This window comes from Trichoplusia ni, chromosome 1, assembly GCF_003590095.1.
Source record: "Trichoplusia ni isolate ovarian cell line Hi5 chromosome 1, tn1, whole genome shotgun sequence".
Taxonomy (NCBI): domain Eukaryota; kingdom Metazoa; phylum Arthropoda; class Insecta; order Lepidoptera; family Noctuidae; genus Trichoplusia; species Trichoplusia ni.
The window spans coordinates 3,336,621-3,357,020 of NC_039478.1; the positions used below are offsets into that span (position 1 = coordinate 3,336,621).

The 20,400-nt window shown below is 35.4% G+C and overlaps 1 protein-coding gene across 3 annotated transcripts in view; it reads right to left on the reverse strand.

The window, feature by feature from the left end:
- Positions 1–3,599: 3,599 nt before the first annotated feature.
- The window catches only part of LOC113508561 (dynein heavy chain 5, axonemal-like), a 103,364-nt gene continuing 86,563 nt past the window's right edge, over positions 3,600–20,400 (reverse strand). For all 3 annotated transcript variants that reach the window (XM_026891687.1, XM_026891697.1, XM_026891679.1), the window contains exons 28-32: positions 5,925–6,149; positions 5,259–5,431; positions 4,763–4,918; positions 4,282–4,492; positions 3,600–4,080 (exon numbers count right to left, since the gene is read on the reverse strand). In XM_026891687.1, coding sequence (XP_026747488.1) covers positions 3,796–4,080; positions 4,282–4,492; positions 4,763–4,918; positions 5,259–5,431; positions 5,925–6,149 — 1,050 coding nt within the window. In that variant the 3' untranslated portion in view covers positions 3,600–3,795. The remainder of the gene's footprint in view (positions 4,081–4,281; positions 4,493–4,762; positions 4,919–5,258; positions 5,432–5,924; positions 6,150–20,400) is intronic.

Here is a 20,400-nt window from a genome sequence, read left to right on the forward strand (position 1 = left end):
TACACATCCACACAGACGTACTACTAAACAAACACAGCAGTGAGAAAACAAGCAAATTGCTTTTGAATCATTTTTCGCCAACTTCAGAGAATTAAAAACTATTTTTATCATGATAAAATGTTGCGAGTAACAAAGTTATTTCGTGATACCAGCCCAAATTGACATTATTAAATCCAAAAAATTAGATATAATCATCTTGTTTGGTATCAAATTAAAGGTCTTGATCTGAAATAGTGAAATACAAGCATGTCACTACGTTAAATATATGCTAAGTCCACGCGTCAGGCGAGACAAGGATTAGAACTGCGCTCATGCCGCAGCGTCCATTTCATGATACCTTTAGAAACTAGTTACAATTGACGTTTTAAAATCAAGATCTTTATTTTGGTATCAAACATGATAACTCTTTGACAATTTTAATATGTGTGAATGTATCGTCCAAGCGTAACTTACAAAACTATGCAATGCAAGTCGGACTGGCGACACTGATCGTTTAAGGTCTGACTATTTACTATAAAAACGTCTATTCGTTTTTATGTGACTAATTACGTAAATACAACTTCTGTCATATACTTTCAATATGTTCATTAGTCAATTGTAACTAGTTTCTAAAGGTATCATGAAATGTCATTTATAAGCCGCTGCGGCATGAGCGCAGTTCTAATCCTAGTCTCGCCTGACGCGTGAACTTTACATATATTTAACGTAGTGGCATACTTGTATTTCACTGTTTCAGATCAAGACCTTTAATTTGATACCAAACACGATGATTTTATCAATATTTTTGCGTTTATTAATGTAAATTTGGACTGTTATCACGAAATTATTTTTTCTGTCTCTGAAGTTGGCCAATATTGATTCAAAAGCAATTTGCTTGTTATTTTACTGCTGTATTTGTTTAGTAGTACGCCTTTAAGAATGTGTAGAAAGGATTTGCTTTGACTTAAAAGTGGTCTTACGAAGTCGAGTTTCTTTTATTTTAATTCTCTGCATTCTTTATTACGACGTTTTTTTTTTCCGATTGCTGAAGCGATATTTCATAATAGTTGCATTCTGTTTCAAGAACTACGATATTCTATGATTATGCCTCATTTATTGACTTTGTTTCGCAATTATATAATGAAAACATCCTAACCGAGATATAGCATTACGGGCTATCTCACTATACCGTCTTTAGATTTTTTATATTTGTGAAATAAGTAAGTGTAAAGTTATATTTTGTTCGAGTTAAGTTTTCACCATTATAACAAAATTAATATTTAAATTTGCTTGTCCTAGATTAAGACTTATTGAGATATCATAATCGATTGGTCGTGTTTTGTATTTTAAATCCAAAATGTTAAGAAACAATAATAGAATAGATATTTTCAATAATACTTTTAAGGTCTTACTATTTACCTTCAAAATATAATTAAAAATATCTATTCATTTTTATGAGACTAAATACGTAAATACAACTTCTGTCATCTGCTTTATTTTAAATATGTTACTAAACCTATTTTTTTTATTAGTATTTTAATAAAATATTATTCGTTTACTAGAAATACGCGCGGCAGGGACTCGCGGGTGCCGGGACGCGCGGTAAGCAATATCGATCCACCCCACAGGCCGCCACCTGCCGTGACTTGTATGAACAAAGATAATGTATTATTTAAACATTATCATTATTATTAACCTGTTTTATATGCAGAATTGAATTGCGCATATAAACGGGTTTTCTGAACGGCCACAAAACAATTTGCGATTAATAACATCGATTTTTCATTAGGTCACTACTCATCATTCATACGAATAAACTCCTTTAAGCATTCTACGAAAACTAAAAATCTAACAAATTGGAATCCGAAAAAGATCTAGGGAATAATAATACGATAATTATATTCTGCTATCTTGAAACAGAACATTTCTAGTCAAATTTCAAAGAAAGGCTGATCGTCGTCTTCATCTTCATTATATTTATTTAAGTTTAAACTTTTTTATTCTTTTTATATACTTATCTAGAGAAATTTTATAGGCAAGTGTAAGATGCGGCCAAATAAGGGTACTTTTGTTTGAAACACGTTAATGTGTGTTATAGAAATTTAATTTAAAAATTTGGTGGCTTTGTTGATATATTTAAATACTATCAACTATACAAACAACATACTGGTCACGCAGACAGTACCTGAACGCTACACCACGCCCCCTGTAATGCCGGTGTTATTGAAACCACAAATACCGCTGTAAATACAGCTGTGCCCAAGGAGAAACTTTACTAAATCAGTAGATCATAATGTTATGTTGAACATCTATGTGATGATTTGTAGTTTTTATGTCATTTATTACGAGAAATATAGAAAAATCCTTCAAAACCACCTACTAGTTGGTCCGAGCATGGAGAGAAACATACAATTTAAAGGTTAAAGTGCTGACGGTGCGCATTCAAAACTAGACTTAAACTCTTCGAGCCTAGGCGCCATTGTGGATTTCTGCATTTTGTGGTACTTATGTTGCATTCGGTTAGTTTAAAGCTCGCTTGCACTTCTGGGCCCCTAGTATTCGAGCTATGTTAAATTCCCCCCGACTCATGCCGCTAACCTGATGCATAGATAGTCCAAGATCCACTTTGCCACAGTTTTTTTACAATATTAACAATGAAAAATGATATTGTTCAGATCCAGTTTCACCTTAATCTGTTAAATATTTAACGATCTATTAAGATAGTAAACGAACTGCTAAAGTTCTCGAGTGTTCCACCACTACTAAACGAGTGTTAACTTCGAGTACAAGGCGTTAAATCTAATTGCCGGTCAAGACGTCAGTTAGACACTAAAAAAATAATATTTCCGAAAATTTTGATAATTTGAAAGGAAATATTACGAAATCAAATAATTTTTAAAAATTGACATTTTTATTTCGAAGAATACGATGATCTCGATTTTTGTACTAGATTTCGTTTATCGAAAAAATTGACCCTTGATATTCTGCAGATGTTTGAGGATAAATTAGTATTTTAATCTATGTCTATTTTTTATCTAATTAACTTAATTTAATATTATAAATAATAAAATAATAATAATAAATAAATATATATAATAAATTGCTTGATAAATGACAGATTCAGTAATGCCTTGTTATATTTTTGCCGTGGGACACATGACGAGGTAACGTTCGGTTAGTTATTAATAATCCATTAGCAAATAACCAATTTCGATTTAACAAACAGAGTACGGTGAAACTGGGCATCAATCTTCAATTTGTTAGCAAGTCGATCAAAGTACGGAATTAGACTTTCATTAAAACCTATTTCTTGCATTTCAGTTCAACAGAAACGAACACATTTGTAATTTTGGTATAGCATTCTTCCAAGTGGTTGACAATTTGAAGTGAGAAATTATACAAGACATCATCGGCCTAGCCTTTTTTTAAATAAGTTGGGGTCAGCTTCCAGTCTAACCGGATTCAGCTAAGTACCTGTGTTTTACAAGGAGCGACTGCTTATCTGACCTCCTCAACTTAGTTACCTAGGCAACACGATACCCCTTGGTTAGACTGGATGTCAGAATTTCAAGCTTCTGACTACCTGTAACGACTGTCAAAGATGTAAGAATAACAGCCGGGACCCAAAATTAACGTGCCTTCTGAAACACGGAGGTACTCGTTATGACAAGAATGGTCACCCATCAGGTAGGGACCAACTGCGTCAATCGTAGTGACCTGTGATCGTTCATTTATGCGGTTATAGGTTAGCCACGAGCTAAGCTAAGCTATTAGATTAAAAATCATTAATTGTTTCTTATCAAGAAGAACCGAGACCTAAATCAGGATAAATAAATCAAAATTGTTAGAAGAAACTTTGTACAGATTAAGTCGATGGCGTTTGAAGCACGGTAGGTAGGGACATACCTGTTTTGTCAACTGTTCTTCACACAATTTGTAAAGCGTGTAGAACTTTCTCGCCAGGGTGATGTTCTCGAGGAAGCCGCAGGACGCAAGCTTTACTCGGATGATGATCTGTCTGTCTGGCACCATCATAGCTACCGTCCGAAACTGGATCTTTAAGTTTTCTGGCAACTCCTTACGCCCTGCGTACCCAGGGTTCTGAAAAATTGCAGCACATCTTTAAGACTATCTTTCTATGAAATTTACGTTATGACACATGTTATCGTATGACTATACACTAATAAGTCATTTTTTTTTGTTTTAAACTCGTTATTTAACAGCTCTACTGCAAGGATGATCTCACGTAGACACCCAGCTTATTTTATCTTTATTAAAGAGAACAAAGTGTAAACTGATTACCATAGTAATAAATATTCCAAATTCGGGGCACATTTCTGAAGTATCTCCGTCGGTGAACACGAAGGTTTTCTTTTTCTCTTTCTTAGCTGCAAGGACGACCGCGACTTGCTGAGCGGCGACTGACAATACTGGCAACTCGATACGGTTGAACTCGTCAAAGCAGCCCCAAGATCCTGACTGCGCGAGGCCCTTGTAGATGCGCCCTAGACCCCTGAAATGTATGGATTCAAAATACAGTTAAAAAAAGTGCAATTTTGTTGACGTCATCTTTGTTGGCAACATGTGACATGACACAATGTGATGTTATAAAATTAACAAACTTTTTTTAATTGATCTCAATTCAGTAAAGATGTTAATTTACAATCTACATACAAACATAATTCGCACACATCAAGCGCATTTATTGTGTTATTTTTTGTATTGTAGTATGTATTATTTTTTAACTCCTACTTATTTTAAAATAATTACATTAAAGATGTACCTGTAATCCATTTGATCGGAACAGTTGAAGACCACGACATACTTTGCCAAAGTCTTGCCCATATCTTTAACAGTCTCTGTTTTGCCCGTCCCGGCTGGCCCGCAAGGAGCGCCGCCCATGCTCATGGCCAACGCTTGAGCAAGGGTAATGTAACACCTAAAAATTACAAGCAACAAAATTTTGCTTATTTTAAACCATTCTATGCGTAAATCTTAATATAAAATAGAATCAAACTTTTTATTAAGGTAACTTTATAAGTAAACTTTGCAGCAACGCATACGCTATCTGTCTATATACATATTATGCATGCCGCCACCCTATCTTTTAGCGGCAAGCTGCCAATTATGGAATGCAAGTACCAGGACAGCATAAAAGCGCTGCAGTTTAAAATGCATAGTCTATCTCTTACAGACTTGTTAAAATACTGCTAGTGCTTTCTCTCAGTGGCCACAGATCGATACCCTTGACCAAAAGCGTTGTTCATAATATATTTTACCTATCTGTTAATGGTGTAATTACTAGTCTGTCAGTACAGCCCAGGTATTCATTCTGGTAAGTAAAAGTCACGTCTGTGACAGAGATCCATGTTTTATCAGCGTCCTCTTTGAAATAGAACCTGCATTGTTTCAACCATTCAAAGTCATTTGCTGACCGGACATTAAGTCGACACTGTAAAAAAATAATATTTCCGAAATAGTAAACAGCATTTTGTTAATAATCGAATATAAATTAAATACTCGTAGATTCTAGTCATTCTCTGCACCCAAAGTTCGAAATCAATAGAACTACTGGACGGCTAATAGTGGAAATACATATATCGTTGCCAGCTATATTGTATACTATGCTCTGATGGTTCGAAAACTACAAATAGATATGCTGACTGGGGGAACAGCATTGAAAAGAGGTATACCAGCATCGTGGCACGAATAAAAGTGAAAGTGGAACTCATTCATGTTCCAAATGCAAGTAGGGTTGATGCTTTTAAAATATTCGCAAGATGCTGGCGTATTCACTCCTATTTGAGTATGTCCATGCTACATAATAGTGCTGCTCTCCAGGATAATTTTGTTAAAGTATGAAGTGTGAAAGAAACTGATGATGATGATATTTTTTTCATGCCCTTTTCTTATATTACATATTTAATTTAAAGAAAGCTACTTACCAACATATCGAAAATATCTCTTTGATGCACATGTATGGTGATGAGAGTCTCAAACTTGATCCTTTCTATTTTAGATAAGTTCCTTGTTGTCTGGTCAATAAGCGTGTTCAGTAACTCCAAAAACTTATTATTGGTGTCCATCATAATCTTCTTGTCTTGTCGAGCTTGCATCAGCGCCAGTTCGGCATCTCTCGTCCATATTATTTGAATACCCAGGAGACCAATCTGCAAAGAATATTTTTCAAATTAATACTCAAAATTATGTCGTCGATATAGGCAACTAAGCATTATAAGTCTGGAAGTGAGGAAGACAATTTGCACTCTGTAGCTAACAGTAAACATAAACTGATATAAGGTACTAACTTATTTGTTAGGAAGTCAAGTTTATAAGCATTATCAAAAATATTTTTTCTAAACATTGAAAGGCCCTATTAATAGTGGTATTTTGATTATATTTTTATTTCGAACCCAACCGCCCATGTTTTGAAAACGAAGCTTAACTGCAATTTTGCTTGATGTTTTTTTTTTTGATTCTGTTGAACTATTAATAGTGGGAAGTACTGGGATAACAGGATCGAGCAGAATCATATCGAGGATAAATGAAAGTGAAAGTAAAATTCATTCACCAACTCATGTGCCGTAGGGTTGGCTACTATAACATTTGGTGTTCTCAAAAATGCAATATTGCTAAATCATATTTTTTACAAGTTTTTTAGATTGTGGAGAGGATTTGGTTGGAGGTTGTCTTTTAGTTTAGATGTTACTATACTGTAGTAATTGTTACCTTCCTGTATCTTAACTATCTGAACTACTTTCTAACAGAAGAGATAATTTACAAACGATAAATTTCAGTGTTAACATAAACCAAAATTAGGCACGATATGACGTAGATTTAAAGTTTAAATATTTTAAAACCATCCTAGTAAGAAAACCATCCTAGACCGCTAAAAAGGTAAAAATAGACAAAAAAAACCTTATTCAAGATTACCGTTTCAGATAAAAACCTTGTTGCTTTTGTGTGAATAACTGTTTGGATAATATATTAAATCATGAATATGAGTAATGTCAGTAAACTTTCTATACGTATTGTATCTTTGTCTAATAACAAGGCTTTCATTTGTGTGCCACTGTCACACAAATAAAAGCTACCTTGTTACGACAGGCCACACAGCGTCGAGATGAGTTAAACTATCCTTAGCTATATTGGATACTAACGATCGATCCATGCGTAACTTCGTCACAGCTATAAACTCTTGTAGGTTCTAGACCCCTGGTACAAGTGCGGGTGCTCTGATATACGCGGTTATGTTTTATCCGCAGGGGATTGTTCGTGTTACCTATAATAACTATATCATTAATACAAGAAATAAATTTCAAATAGCCTTTGTGTACAAAAAGAGGCTTGATAATAAAGCAAAAAGATATGATTATTAAAAAAAACATAAGAAATCAATGTGTTTGATGTTGTAAACAAAATGTGCGTAATAACCATGCTGAAGTGACCTTTATTTCTTTTCAATAATTTTCTTAAGCCGACTTTCAGTTTCTATCTATCACACTTCTAAATCGTTGATATTATTTTAATACTTATGCTATACATAATTATAAATTTAAGCATTGGAAAATTAAAAAATAATTGAAATACAGTTATTTTCGTTCGTGTACTGTGTAACTTTCAAACTCTTTCACATTCTGTCGTCCTAGTACTCGTGCGGATGTCTTTGAACTATACGCAGCGATGTTTTATCCGCAACGGGCGATAGTAATATAGATAAAATCTCAACATAACAGTAATTTAATTAAAAATATAACTTTAAGAGCGTTAAGTTATAATTAAGATACTACGCTATGTTTTAAAGTCAAAAAAATCCAGGTAAGTAAAAACAGTAATTAAAAAAAAAGAATTATTATTTTAGAATTATTTTCTAACTGGAAAACATTCTGTCACACAAATCATGCCCGGTCTTAAAAATAATAAATAACAAAGGGATGTTTGGGCACACTCCCAGTCCGCAGCTATGCCGATGAATTTTTTGATGCATTATTTTAATTATTGTTTTTGTTTTTAGTACTTATTTTAAGTGTACATAATATATATTATGTAAACCCTTAAAACTCGTATTAAATAAATAAAACTCTGATATCAAAAAAAAAACTTCAGTATTGACTTTGATAACAAAGATGTTTAATATCTACTATTTACTGACACTTTTGTCAATACTCATTGAGAATATATAAACAAGTTTGTGTATTTTTTGCTGTGGGTGTGAAGACACTTTGATTTATACTCTCAATGAGTCCTAATTTTAAATTGTATTATATTGTATGAGTCCGAAGCTAGTTCTGCTCCAGTTCGTACATGTTTCCCTGGTACCGAATACGCGCTTTGTAACCATGGCAACAGAGGGAAGAGAAGAGGGATGAAACAAGTTAATTTCGAAAGCACGAACTTATATTACTTGCTTAGCAATTCCAGCGACTTAGTTCGTAAAAATTTGGGGAGCTTTTAACAATTTTTTAACGTGTCTCTAAAGAGGCATACCTTTTTTATTGATGAACCGATTGATATGAAATTAATACTAAATGTTAAGTAAAGCTTACCCTAATACCTGAAATACTGCAATTATCCCATAAAAGCGCACAAACGCACCCATAAATGGTAGCATTTTACATTAAAATAGCTTAATGTTAGTCAACCATTTAAATTCGTCATATCTGTTCTCTCATGAGCGTTCTTGTAGATCACATTCACACACACATATTTTTACATTTTAGATGAAAGTTCTTAACATATTGAGCCATATATTGAATGAAATGAAACCACATATTGAACCTGTGGCCCCATGTACACTTTTAAAAGAACTCGATTTCTTTCCATGAGATTATTCCGTGAGTGAATAGAAATAATTTGACACTATTTATAATTTTATGTGTTATTGTAAGTATAAAATTATGGCACTATCGTGAAATTAATGACACAGTATTTATTCATAAAAGTCAAATTAGAATGGTAAACAAAAAATAATGGGTCACAGTGATTTAAAATGTCGTGTAGCGTAATAATTTAGCTCACGAGGTTGTCGACTTGTGGGAGGTGGACTCGGCAATCATTGTCCCGATAGTCGTAAGTGCCAATGGCTTAATAGCCAAGAGCCTCGATCAACATCTTCGGAGGCTCTCGTTGGGCGTCTGGGTCAAGGGTTTGATTCAGAAAGCGGTACTTCTGGACACGGCGCGCATCGTGAGGAGGTTCCTCTCTCTGGAGCCCTGACCACCGGCAGCTTGGGCCCTGTACCCGTTGCCGGTTGGACACTATTTTTTATATTTTTAAATGTATGTTGTTTGTTATATATATTTAAAAATGTAATTTATATGTATTTTAATGAAATAAAGGAAATTACTATAATAAGGCCAACCAGACGAGATAAAGAATGGAAACACATTTTCAGGGGTTCATAACATTTTTATTTGAATAAACTATTATAAAGTTCGAATTTTGACAAAAATTAAGAAATGCGGACCAAATGTTGACAAGTGCCGTACCTTTCTTGTACCACAAAACACATAACGACAGCGGTCATTGACCAACTGTCGCCATAACTGCGTACGAGTGATAAGGACAGGGATAATAATCCCTCGCTATCGCAATGTAACTCAGTAAAGGTCCACTTGTTTACGTAATTTATCTTGTCTGGTTGTCAAGTGATGTTTCTAGCTCCCACTACTACAATACATCATCTTAAATGATTTTAATCTTCCTTACTTTTAAGTGATTAAATGAAAAATACGTATTCAATATTTTTTGGAAATCTGTGTATGGACTAAACAGAAGATTAAGTCGAATACCCTACTAATTAAAAAACATTTACGTAGCCCTAATAATGGCCTTAAATTATAGCCTTTCCCCCTAAAGCTTAGAAATGAATGGCATATTTAAAATGTTTCAAACGAATTAGAGCTGTGAAACAGTTGGAAAAGGGTCCGTTTTACAATTGCGCTTTTCTAGAATATATCGAGTTACTGTTAACCTCCAATACAATTATGTGCTCCTGGTACTGAGACCCGAAGTCGGGCTGGCACGAGACCAAAATTTAGCCCCATCAAACCCAAGTATTCCCCAATAATTATCCTGATTCCGTGCAAAATGCATTTTACAACGTGCGTAACAATAGTAAGTAAAATGACATAAGTTTATAGTTCCCTAATTTTCTTAAAATTAAAATTCTACAAAAACGAGATTATATATTATAAATAAACAACAAACATCAAAATTATTATTGTTAACTAGCTGTTGCCCGCGACTTCGTCCGCGTGGTTGGAGGATATAAGTTATGATTTATACCTGCCCTGTTTTTTCCACATCTTAAATTGTTACTTCGCTCCTATTAGTCGCAGCGTGATGATATATAGCCGAAAACCTTCCTGGATGAATGGTCTATTCAATACAAAATGATTTTTTCAATTTGAACCAGTAGTTCCTGAGATTCTTTTTGCTTTTTAGTAAGCGGGGTGACACGTATGGTCCCTGACTACTCCGAGAGGAAGCCTAGAGTTAAAATGTTTCATACGAATTAGAGCTGTGAAACAGTTGGAAGAGGGTCCGTTTCAAAATTGCACATTTCCAGAATATGTCGAGTCTGCTAACCTCCAATACACTTATGTGCTCCTGGTACTGAGTCCCGTAGTCGGGCTGGCACGAGACCAAAATTTAGCCCCATCGAACCCCAAAGTTTAAATTCTTCCTGATTCCTTACAAATTGTATCTGTTTATAACATGCGTAAATAGTAAGTAATTTATATTTCTATACTAATACTAGCTGACCCAGTAAACGTTGTTTTGCCTATTTAATTATTTCAAGTTGTATGTATTTTTAATGCCACATTATAAAAAAAAAACATTAATGCTATTGTTAATGAATGAACAACAGACATCAAAATTATTATTGTTAATTAAAATTAAATATTACGAACTAAAAACTTTTTTCCTCTTTTTGCTTTTTAGAAAGCGGGGTGACACGATTGGTCCCCGACTACTCAGAGAGGAAGAGGCTACTTAGTGTTAAAGACTTACTGACTAGACATGAACGCAATGCACTTTACTTTCAAACTTAAATCTAAATAGCACTAATATTATCAGTTTAAAGTATATTGGCGCTAGACTTACGAAGTTAAATTACGACAATAGGATTTATTTTGATACTACAGTGTTAAATTTAATCTGATTTTACCAAACACAGCTAGCTTGATAGGATTGAAAAAATAACTTACTCTTCGATTTTTGTAAGGGTTACTTGAATTCTGGTCTTCTTGCCAATTTTTATCAGCTGCTACTAGGATAACATAATAGCAAAGACATCAATAAAACGCGCAATTATACTTGCAAACTCGATGATTTATGTGTGAGTGTCTGCGAGTGAGTGTCTGCGAGGAGGGGAATGAAAATCACGCTAACCGGCTTGCACACTTGAATACTACACATACACAATGATTCATGAGTGCCATGTACACACAGAAACATTCTGTGACCGTACAAGTCGCAGGGGGGATATCCCCGCGGCCCCGTTAATGAAAAATAGTCCAGGACCCTTGGATCATTTTTGAATTTTTACAATATTCTGAGAAAAGTTTACGATTTATTAAAAAACTAGCTGTAACAGCGACCATGGAATTCAACGACAAACTTATTTGGTTTATTTTTCTGTTTTATTGATTTCAGAATGAACATACTGATTACATTTTTAAATATACATAAGAATATATAAAAAAGCTGTTTCCCGCGGTTTCACCCGCGTAGTATTTTGTTTTTCTTTCTTTGCCGTAATTTTCATATTTTCTCACCGTTTAAACCTTACTTTAGACTGGTGCCAAAAATTAAAGACTAAAATTAGCCAAACCGGTTCAGCCTTTCTCGAGTTTTAGCAAGATTTTTCGAGACAGTAATTCATTTTTATATTTATAAAAAAGAAGGAAAGAAGAAGATACATGGAATAAAAAAGAAGAAAAGAAACAATAGTGTCTAACCGGCATGGGGGACAGGGTCCAAGCTGTCGATAGTTAGAGCTCCAGAGGGAGAAGATAACTTAATCCATAATTGCCAATACAATCCAAAGAGATCACGGAAGCGCAGTCAGGCCACGGACGCTAATAATCTACACGCTAATGCTCCGTGAAGGGTCCGATAATAGCATCAGATTCGTTGCTTTGTCAAACATATTGACGGTCATTGACGCTTAGTACGACAGATTTGTGCCAGTTCTCTTTACTAGGAGAAAGCGGAGTGAAACCCATTTCGCCGCCACAACCAAAACATCCATACGTCAACGACGAATGTGTGAAATGGCGCACACATATACGCTTGGGAGGAATAAAAGGGAGGGGAGACGTCACACTTTCATTGAAAACAGCGGTCCTCTCTTGTCGTTTATGCGGGCCTGGTAGCAACAAGACGTAAATCCTGTAGTGTGTCCAAATTTTATCCGATGTCATCAGGATGGCAGAGGACGAGGAGGTGGATGAACATCATTTCCATACTTCTGAAACCTCCCCGAACGCACCTCCTCAATTATGACTTCATGCGGGCCTAGTAACGTCACTCTAATTTTGTGGTTTTCGTGCCATTTTTATCTGATGCTATATTAACAAGGATAGCAGCTGGCGTGGGGAGGTGAAGAGAATCGTGACATCCGGGTTGCACACATCTAAATAATCTACAGGACAACGATTCATGTGTGAAATGCGCACACATTATAACGATTGGGAGGGATAAACGGGGAGAAGGTGGTAGAGCTCACCCTTTTGTAGTTCCAGAGCTGGATCAAACTGTTGAATGGTTCGTGACTTCTTTGATTCATGCGAGCCTGGTAACAATTTCTCGAAAATTCTGCCACTTTCGTGTCAATTTTTGTCCGTTGCTATTAGGATAGCAGAGGAAAAAGAGGTGGACGAACATCATTTCCATACTTTTGAACCCACCTCGAAAGCACCTCCTCAACTAAGATGTCATGCGGGCCTAGTAGCGTCACTCTAATTTTGTGGTTATCGTGCCAATTTTTATGCGATGTTATTTTAACTAGGATAGCATGGCGTGAAGAGGTGAAGAGAATTGCGAGATCCGGGTTGCACACATCTAAATACTCTACAGGACAACGAATCATGTGTGAAATGCGCTCACATATAAAGTTTGGGAGGGATAACCGGGGAGAAGGTGGTAGAGCTCACCCTTTTGTAGAGACCAGAACTGGATCAAACTGTTGAATGGCCCGTGACTTCTTTGATTCATGCGAGCCTGGTAACAATTTCGCGAAAATTCTGCCGCTTTTGTGTCAATTTTTGTCCGTCGCTATTAGGATAGCAGAGGAAAAAGAGGTGGAGGAACACCATTTCCATACTTTTGTACCCACCTCGAAAGCACCTCTCAGATTTTGTGACTAACGTGAAAATTTTTATATGCTGCTATTAACTAGGACATCATGGAGTGAGGAAGTGAAGAGGATCGCGAGATGGGTTGCTCACATCTAAGTACTCTACAGGACAACGATACATGTGTGAAACAACACATGAGGGATAAACGGGAGAAAAACGATTCATGTGTGAAATGCGCACACATGTAATGATAGGGAGGAGTAAACGGGAGGAGTGGGTGGTAGGGCTAACCCTTTTGTACGAGAGAAACCATAGCTGAATCGAACTGTTTGTTGAATGGGTCTTGACTTCTTTGACTCATGCGAGCCTAGTAAAAATATCACGAAATCTCTGCCGCTTTCGTGACAAATTATATCCGTTGCTATTAGGATAGCAGATCACAAAGAGGTGGATGAACATTATTCCCGTACTTCAAATACTCCATATAAACTTTGAGTATAAATTCACTCAAAGTTACACGCCAGCCCGGTAACAGCATCATGTAGTCTCTCTGTCTTTCTCGTGTCAGAATGGCGATTTTCACGAATAAGCAATTCAGTGGCTCTAAAGGTAAGCCTACAGTGGCACTAACAGAGAGGACTAGAATAGCAAAGAGTTTTCAGCATGATGGCAGCATAGAATAAATCCTAAAATGGCCCGATTATCTGGTTTTCTTTTTACCCGACTGGTCACTTGCGGCTATTGAGAGAGACTAAGTGGAAAAAGAGTGGAGAGGCCTTTGCCCAGAAGTAGGACATTCCAGACTAAGGATAATATTTGATCTATGGCCGTTGATGAGCGTAATGTAATCATTATCACAGACTAGGATTAAAATAATTCGTGCAAGCTCTAATTCAGATTCTTATTTATCAGTCTTATATTTGGTATCTATACAATAGCGAATTTCCACCACATCCTGTTACGCGACTCTGAACGAAGACATGCTATTCAATTTAATCAGCTTCCCATACGTGTACAAAAGGGACAAACAATTTCGTACTTTCACTGGAAAGTTTTTCCCCACAGATTAACCTCACTTTCCACCCCATGTGTCATATTTCAAAATCGTTTCAGTTTGATCTCCTGGTAATACTTGGCTCTTTCAGTAACGCAAAGGTCCGACGACATGCAACATAATTTTAGGGATTTAGCAAAATCTGATAGACAATGGAAAACAACCCAAAAAAAAGAACATGAAAATCCCTTGAATACAGCGCATTTTTAACAGAAGTTGTGTTATACTCCGATTGTCACAGAGTTCAGTATAATTGATGCAATACGACTGATTCTTGGCAACTTTTAAACGGCTCATTCATTTTTGATACAAAACGAACTAAATTCAATAAAAAACTTTGAAACATTGAACAGCAGGACGGTAGAGTGACTGAACGCTCAAGATTAATAAAAAAAAAAAACAACAGCAAGCTTAAAATGTATAAGAAAAAAGCTAGGAAATGATATAAGAACAAAGCTTAACATAAAAATGGGGCGTTTTCAAGTCAAGTCTAGTCACAAATACAATCAACAATGTTACCAACTAAATACACAAACTAAATTGTCATTTTTCAATAAGGTCATCGTCGCTCTAACGTCACCGTCAGTGACTGTTAATTTTACCAAAACGAGGTTCAACCCACATTAAAATATTTCTTTCAACTTATCTCACGCCTAAAAATAATGAGAAAAAAAAAGAGAAGCAAGATCAGACGGACATCAAAGAAACTACAACAAAACAACGGATTGGTTCATAAACACGTTGGCTAACTAATTCACACGACAAGTCCTAGAGTTCATTGAAACTACGGGTTCCATACTAGGGAAACATGAAACAAAGGCAGCTACAAAACATAAATTCAAATATCTCTGTTTCTTTCAGTCGTTTCAGTTCTCTTTCCCTCCCTTTACAGAGTAGCGTAAATACGAGGATCAATGTTACGAACCTATTTCATTCAAGTAGCACGAGACTACGCTTCTGGAGCAAGTATAGCAAAAAGCACTTGGAAAATCTATACTAATACTAGCTGACCCAGCAAACGTTGTTTTGCCGAATTTTTTTTCTAGTTGTATGTATTTTTCATTACACATTATAAAAAAACAAAAACAGAAAATCTGTCCAAAATTTTTTTTTTGTGTTGGCAACCCTTATCACTTTGGGGTATGAAAAATAGATATTGTTCTATTCTCAGACCTACCCAATATGTATACAAAATTTCATAAAATTCGCTCGAACCGTTTCGGGGGAGTACGGTAACTAACATCGTGACATGGGAATTTTATATATTAGAAGAAGAAGAAGATTAGAAGAAGATTACCAATCTGGCAAGATTGTTTGTATTAGCGCGTTAATGTCAGGAACTACTTGGTCCGATTTAGAAAATATCGTTAGGTAGTCTCTTTATTGAGGAAGGCTGCATACCATCTTTCTCTGCTATGGTTTCTTCATAACTGACGATTGTGTTGGATATATTAGATGATTTGCACTTATCATGAAATTTACCACCACTGATTCCAGTCCGTCGAATCTCTAATAACCAAGTAAGACTAAGTTAAGGATGGGCCTCTTGCATGATCGCTCCACATCGTAGGGCACCATCCTCTAGTAAATTTACCCAACAACGATCAGATTTTTCTAGTCTCTCATCCCGTCTTCTTATTATGTGGCCAAAGTATAGTAGACAGATCCTAGAAAGGCGTTCCAGAAAAAAACTGAAAACACCAGCATCTCATCTCGACTGATGCCTCGATCCTTTGCCTCGCTCCTTTGTCGCGCACGTAAGGTTCTTGTCTCCAAACCATATAGAAATATAGTTTTACTCTGATAATTACATTCCTTGTTATACCAGTAGGCCTCTTTATCTCGACACGCGACTGCTATCATCTTAGACTATTGCTCCAAAATATACGTGGTGGTAGAGAATGTTAACACCCGGCATAGGATTAGTTAAAGCTGGGCAGTCTACCACCTCTAATTTCGTCTTGCTCTTATTTACTGCAAGGTCCATACAGCTGGTCTAGGTCTTCGAAACAGCTAATGCATGTCCTCCAAAGATGTAGCTGAGTGTCGGCAGCGTATCTGATATTAGGCATACGCTGTCCTCCTGTTGAATATCCTTTAGCCCAGTTTTCCAGTATTCATTATTGTTGACAACGCACAAGACCACAGCGGGGGTGCGGCGTCCGGGAGCGCGGAGGCAGTCACGACAGCGCCGAACCAGACGGCTAGTACGAGTTCACTCACCGACGCGGTGACATTTCATGCGTCAAATAAATCAAAAATGTAATACAAGGCAATAATAAAGACATTTTTGCAGTTTACTCGTTTTAACTTAATAACGTAGTAAACAATTATTGAACAGGTCTGGGAACAATATTCAGCCTTGTCACACTCCCTTTATGATTTCGGATACATAAGAAACAATGTTGAATGAAGACAACCAAACCTCAGCAGTACCGATCTCTTACTGTAATCTGTGAAGCATAATACTCGTACTTTTGGAAAATTAGCTCATAATAAATCTATGAATTGTCGGATCTTAAGAAGCCGATTCCTCGTGTCCCTCACAGAATTGGGCCGAATCTCCGGTATTTGTCTTCTGAGATTATGAAGAGAGAGTAAAAATAAATATCTTAGGAGATATCACTGTTTTGACATAACTTCGCAGGACGAACGATTGGAGAGTTCGCAATATACTTAAATTACTTTTTTTTCAACTAAACTCTAAAAACAAATGATCGTTTTTTTTTAAATTCTTTATTTACATATTCTTAACCTCACGGCAATACCTAAGTCACGGCAAAACAGTTAGTCCCAAAAAAACTAGTCCAGAATGTTTCATTAATGCTTTAATTATGTATTCTTTAAGTTTACGTCCCACGAAAGGAAAACACTGAACCGTTAAAGGATAAATTGCTTGTCTGTCTGTCTGCTACACGGAGCAAATTACCTTTTTTCAGGTAGGTTTAGAAGCGTTATTCTTGGACATTACATCAAATAAATAAGCGATGTACTAAAACGAAGTTTACGAAAACACTAGTTGTTGCCCGCAACTCCGTCCGCGTGTTTCCGTGGAAATGCAAGGATGAGTAGCCAAGACTACAAAAAGTTTCGTTAAAATATATCCAGTAGTTTTTGCGTGAGCCACAAACATTCAGAAATCCTCACAAACATTCGCTTTTATAATTTTGCTCCCGCTCTTACCCCTTATCCTCTGTGCATATTTTAAATAAAAAAGTACACAATTTGACCTCATACCCTTCTTTCCAGTTAAAAAGTAGCCTATGTCCTTTCTCAGGCTCAACAGTTTAGTAGTATGGGCGTGAAAGCGAGACAGACAGAAAAATAATTCCAATATATTAGTACGAATATTAAATAAGTATGGATTGTAACTCTTCGTGGTCATGCCGCCCTGGTATACGTGCGGATATGAGGGGACTGCGGGTCGTTAGTGCGGCTAGTGCGGTTGTTCGTAGTATGAATAATAATTATCCTACTTTCATAATTTACTTTTTTGATTTACATCACTTATATTGTTAAAATCATGTATACAGCTAGTATTATTATATTTTTAAGGCCGAAGAAAGGAATAATACAGGTAAAATTGCGAAAACAGAACACAAAGACACAAATACTATACTATAACTTATAAAGAAAATGTTTCAAAAACTGCGTCTCTATGGAAAAATGGGCAAGGTGAAGCAATACAGGACAACAGATTTTTTTTAAACATTGGCAAACTTTGGCAATCTCGCGGCAAGCCCGTACTAGGGGAACATGAAACAAAGGAAGCTACTACAAATCAAGTCGAATATCTCTGTTTCTTTCAGTAGCATCACTTCTCTTTCCCTCGCTTCATAGAGTAGCGTAAATACGAGGATCATGTTGTGAACCTATTCATAAAACAAGTGAAACACGAGACCGCGCCCCATGTGAGAGCCAGTACAGCAAAACGCATTATACAATTTTAAATATACCTATTAATAAAAAGTACCTCCGATTTTAACAATCGTTAATGTAACAGATTGGAAATAAGTTTTAAATAGAAGACCTCCGATCATAAATGGCAATTTTATTTTAAAAATCTTCAATAACTTTTCTTGTTAAAACACTTTCCTGGATACAATTATTTATGAAGAAGATTACAAACTGGGTCACTACCAAATGATAACCTGTTCAATGACTTTGGTCTTATTTAGCCTTTCATGAAAATTATCGCTTTATTTTACTTCAAAACCACCTTTTTGTTTTCCTTCTACATTTTTTTTAAGTAATGTTAAACTGTATGACATTTATATGGTGTCTTACGAACTGTAGGTATAATGACAAGCTTATTTTTAATTTACGCCCCAAACAAGTAACTATTAAATATTTATTAATTCATGTCACCATATTATGTAGAATCCCATAACATAGCCCGTCTAGTTTTCTCATCTCGGGCGTATTCATTACTTTCACGATATTTACTTGCGATATTTATAAAAAAGAAACTTATAGGAAAGAAAAATAATATGTTTCTCATGAGAAAATCCCTATCTAAACGGTGTGATTAAAACAAAGTAATGAAAACTTCGAAGTCCGTCTTGTTTTTAGTATCTCTTATTTTTCATGCCGTCCAGGTATACGTGCGGATACGACGGGACTGCGGGACCTTAGTGCGGCCGAAGCGGCCGTTGCCGGACCAGCGATAAGTTTCGGGTGCCGTCGAGATCTATTTTATTTATTTTTTATTTAACAATTTATGTACACACACAAGAGGTCTTAATAGTAAATTTATTTTAGGATTTTGTAAACAGTTTTTTGCTCGGTAATTATGTGAAAATGCCGAAAAATGTATGCGATCATCATCTATGTATCTTTTTGATTCGTTGATTGGTTTCATGAACAATAAAAACAAAATTTACCTTTTAGTTATAGTCTGTAAAATATTGTTTCAAATTATATTCATAAAAACAAATGTACCTAAAGAAATCTAGATACAATTTTGTCATTTTTATCTGTAATGTAAAATTAATTTGGTGGAATCAACTTCCATTTCGAATAACGTTCACATATAATTTTCATCTCATAGGAGTATAGTATAGTCTCCTTAAAACTCGAGAATGGCTAAACTGATTTGGCCTATTTTAGTCTTGAAGTATTCGTAGCTGTCCAGGGTTAAAAGTAGATCTCAAAGTCTACTTTAAATAAAAGTTAATGCGTATGACACTTTTATAAAAGACTGCATGTAGCGTTTCTTTTGCTATTGTTGACAATGCACTTAAGCTATAAGAGCATGCTTGCACTTCTGGGTCCCTAGTCGAGTGAAATGTCGTTGCGCTTAGATCGCAAGTATTGCTTTTTAAACGATTTTTTATTAATTATTATTAAACGGTTTTATTTAGCTCACCCCGTTTGTTTTATTTATTATTTATTCTTGAGTCAAATTTAGTAATTCCAATTTCACCCTCTTCCTGTGAACCGATTAATCTGAAAATTTGTATACACTTTGGATTTTGGTGACAATACAATTATGTTTATAAATTATCATTATAAATTCAAGATTGCTGCCGCTACAAAATGGCGGATAACTTAGGTTTTATCAATCCCATCAACATGGGTATCAAATGAAAGGTCTCAACAAGTAGAATACAATTTACTATGCAAAATTGAAATCTAAGATGGCCGCCGCTACCAAATGGCTGATAACAATTTTTTATCAATCCCACCAATATGGGTATCAAATGAAATGGCTTGACAAGAAGAATACAGTGCACTATATAACCACAATATTTAAGATGTGCGCAGAATTTTAAATTAAACTAAGAACTAGAAAATACTAAAAATAATAGTTTAAAAAACTAAAAAACACGCTTTTATTACGCACTAAAAAAATAGTTCAAAAAAACTAAAAAACACGCTTTAATGATGAAAGAAACTAAAAAGTGGTAAATAATTTCTAATTTAGAAATAAATCAATAAACAATAAATGGTATTATTGCGAAAAAATCGTAGGGGGTTTCATATATCAGTACTTGAAAAGCGCCCCACGCTTTTTTATTAATTTAAAAATGAATTAACAAACAATCAATGGTATGTAAA